A 3,660-nucleotide genomic window follows, 5' to 3' on the forward strand; every position below is an offset into this window, starting at 1 on the left:
TACCATTTGCTCACTCCAAACGCACCACTAGAGCCTGCACACATTCCACTGGAGGGACCTGGAGGCAAGTTAAAGTGCATTGGACGGATCGAGAGCACTGTCACATACAAAAGAAGAACTTTACCCCTCATAGCCTACATCGTCAGCGGACCAACTGTGAACAACCTTCTTAGCCGGGAGACGTCAGTGCAGTTAAATCTGGTTAGAAGAGTGGATGAAACAGTGAGACAAGGTGCACAGACAAGCACGGGCGCATACGGCGAGCATGGGACGTTGGACACAGAGCCTGTCAAAATACAACTGAAGAGTGATGCCCAGCCATACGCCGTGTATACAGCACATCGTGTTCCTCTTCCAATGCTGCCCAAAGTAAAGTAGGAGTTAGAGAGGATGGAGAGAAATGGCGTTATTGAGAAAGTCACACAACCAACGGAGTGGTGCGCGCCAATGGTGCCTGTGCTGAAGAAAGCGACAGGAAAAGCACGCATCTGTGTAGACTTCAAAAGACTGAATGAAGCTGTCAAGAGGGAACACTACATTTTACCTATGACTGATGAGATCACTGCAAAGCTCAGTGGTGCCACACTCTTCACCTCCCTGGATGCAGCTAGTGGATTCTTCCAGATCCCTCTCCACCCGGATAGCTGTAAGCTGACCACTTTCATCACGCCGTTCGGCAGATTTCAATTCAAGAGACTGCCGTTCGGAATCACAAGCGCGCCTGAAATTTTTCAAAGGAAGATGATTGAAACGCTCCAAGGTTTGGAAGGAGTGGAAGTCTTTATGGACGACATTGTTGTGCATGGCACTACCGAAGCAGAGCACGACAGCCGGTTGGAAAAAGTGATGCAGCGCATTGAGGCTGCTGGCCTGAAACTCAACCGTGAGAAGTGCCTGTTCAAGCAGAAAGAGCTACGATTCCTTGGACACCTCATTGATCAGTCGGGAGTTTGGCCAGACCCAGGTAAAGTGGAAGCCATCCAACAGCTTCCACCACCCACAGATGTACATGACCTAAGGAGAGTCCTGGGGATGGTAAATTATCTCGGGAAGTATGTCCCCAACCTCGCAACTGTGGGAGAATCACTGTATGAACTCCTGAGACAGAAGAATATGTGGACGTGGGGTGATGCACAACAGGCTGCATTTGATCACATAAAGGGACTGCTCACAACTGCACCAATACTCGCATTCTATGATGTCACAAAACCCACTGCAGTGTCAGCTGATACGAGCAGCTATGGGTTAGGCGGTGTGCTACTGCAGCTACACGGTGAGCAATGGAAACCAGTGGCATATTGTTCCAGACGGCTCACAGAGGCAGAAACTCGCTATGCTCAAATTGAGAAAGAGCAGCTTGCTGGAGTGTGGGCATGTGAGAGATTCAATCGATACCTTGTTGGCCTGAAGCAGTTCAAACTAGTGACTGACCATAAACCGCTAGTTCCTCTCATCAACAGCCACAGCCTGGACAATGTCCCCATCCGGTGTCAGCGTCTTCTCATGAGGCTCATGAGATTCAATGCAGTGGCCGAGTACGCTCCAGGGAAGACCCTGCTGGTGGCAGATACGCTGTCCCGAAGCCCTCTGACCAGCTCTTGTAGTGTCAGTGAAACAGACAGCGAAGTCACCCATTACGTTGACAGTGTGGTAAGCACAATTCCAGCGTCCACAAGCAAAATGGATGAAATCAGACAAGCAACAGCTCAAGACACAGAAATGCAGTCAGTGAAGCAGCTGATCAAGAATGGATGGCCAGATCATTCTCAGAGTGTGCCTGCTGACGCCAGGGCATATTTCCAGACCAGAGCAGAACTGTCCGAATACAGTGGACTTATCTCGAAAGGAAGCAGAATTGTAGTTCCAAAGTCACTGAGAGCAGAAATTTTGCAGAGAATCCATGTGGGTCACCAGGGACTTGTAAAGTGTAGGGAGCGAGCACAGTCTTCAGTGTGGTGGCCTGGAATCACTGCAGAGATAAACAATCTGGTGATGTCCTGTGAGTCATGCCGTGAAATGAGGAGAGCTCAGCGAAGAGAACCACTCATTCCTACACCACTGCCTGAGCGTCCCTGGAAGAGAGTCGCCATTGACCTTTGTGAGCATAACCAACACACTTACCTGGTTCTTTCGGACTATTATTCCAGGTTCCTGGAAATCCTGGATCTTCCCTCCACGACCAGCAGTAAAGTCATCCAGAAGATCAAAGGGGTCTTTGCACGCTATGGCATCCCTGATGAGGTTGTTAGCGATAACGGGCCACAGTTCTCGAGTGCAGAGTTCAAGGAGTTCGCTAAACGGTTTGACTTCAAACACTGCACATCCAGTCCCCATCACCCACAGGGAAACGGCCATGCGGAGCGAGCTGTGCAGACAGCCAAGAAAATTATGAAGCAAGATGATCCACTTATGGCTCTAATGTGCTACAGATCCACACCTTGCTCCAGCACAGGCTACTGGCGGAACTCTTAATGGGGAGAAAGATTCGCACTACACTCCCTGTTTTGGAGAAAAGTCTTCTTCCAAAGTGGCCAAATAGGGCCATGGTCAGAAACAAGGACAGCTGTGAAAAGATTAAGCACGCCTACTACTTTAATCGTCGCCATGGAGCCAGGGCACTGCCTGTTTTGCAGCCAGGAGATGCTGTATTTTCCAAGCTGGATCACGAGAAGTTGTGGTCACTGCCAGCAACAGTTCAGCGTGAGAGTACGACGCCAAGATCCATCATCATCACAACATCGCAAGGAACGGAGCTGAGACGTAACCGCCGACATCTTCAGTCTGCGCCGATCCAACGCCCCACTTCATCAACACCTGAGGACATCGGAGCAGCACAGACACATTCTTCTACATCCGTGGCTGTTACTGTTCCTGTCAACCAGAGTGTGGCTGCACCTGCGACGCCTGCACCCAGTCAGACTGTGACCAGGTCTGGGCGTGTGTGCAAGCCGGTCCACAGGATGGACCTGTAGACAATCATGTCTACCTTATGGCCTTTGGGGGGGTGTTCAACACACACAAAAAAAAAAAATAAATAAAAAAAAAGGGGGGGGGGGGAGATGTGTGTATATAAAAAAAAAGAGAAATGTTATTTGTATGTTCACTCAAGTTTTGTAAAGTGATTTAATTCAGGACAATTTACCAGCTAAAATAAGCTAAAGGTGCGTTAGTGCATGTTTTAAGTTATTCTTTATTTTTAAATAATACATTGCATAGACTGTGTCTCAGAAGTGTACATTTTTAAATTAGTGGTTATTTACAAAGTATAAATAACACTTCAAAAGGAGGGAGATGTCATATATGCATATATATGTTTGGTTTTGCATTCATTAATGTTCATACTTAGCGCAGTTTTAAAAAAGTGTATGCGCATCTCCTATATCTATTACGGTAGCACGAGTAAGCCCAGAGCTACGGGAGCCGCAATGTTAATGTTATTGACTGTCAATGCTAATGCACGTACCCGATGCCTGCTCGTGAGAATAAACATCCTCACGCCACCAAACGCCTCTCAACTTCTTACAAAACATGTTACAAATTCTACTTGGAATACTTAATACCAGAGAATCCAGAACATGACTAAATAATGAGAGCTACACTAGTCTGGAATGTAAGTAATTAAGTAAAGTTTATTTCTTAAGCGCTTCTCACAGATAAAAA

The 3,660-nt window shown here is 47.4% G+C and overlaps 1 protein-coding gene across 1 annotated transcript; it reads left to right on the forward strand.

The window, feature by feature from the left end:
• Positions 1–447: 447 nt before the first annotated feature.
• Positions 448–2,472, forward strand: LOC129350707 (uncharacterized protein K02A2.6-like). Its single transcript, XM_055018084.1, has one exon. The coding sequence runs from the start codon at positions 448–450 to the stop codon at positions 2,470–2,472; it is 2,025 nt and encodes a 674-aa protein (XP_054874059.1).
• Positions 2,473–3,660: the final 1,188 nt, after the last annotated feature.

This window comes from Amphiprion ocellaris, chromosome 15 (genome assembly GCF_022539595.1).
Source record: "Amphiprion ocellaris isolate individual 3 ecotype Okinawa chromosome 15, ASM2253959v1, whole genome shotgun sequence".
In the NCBI taxonomy this organism is placed as follows: Eukaryota; Metazoa; Chordata; class Actinopteri; family Pomacentridae; genus Amphiprion; species Amphiprion ocellaris.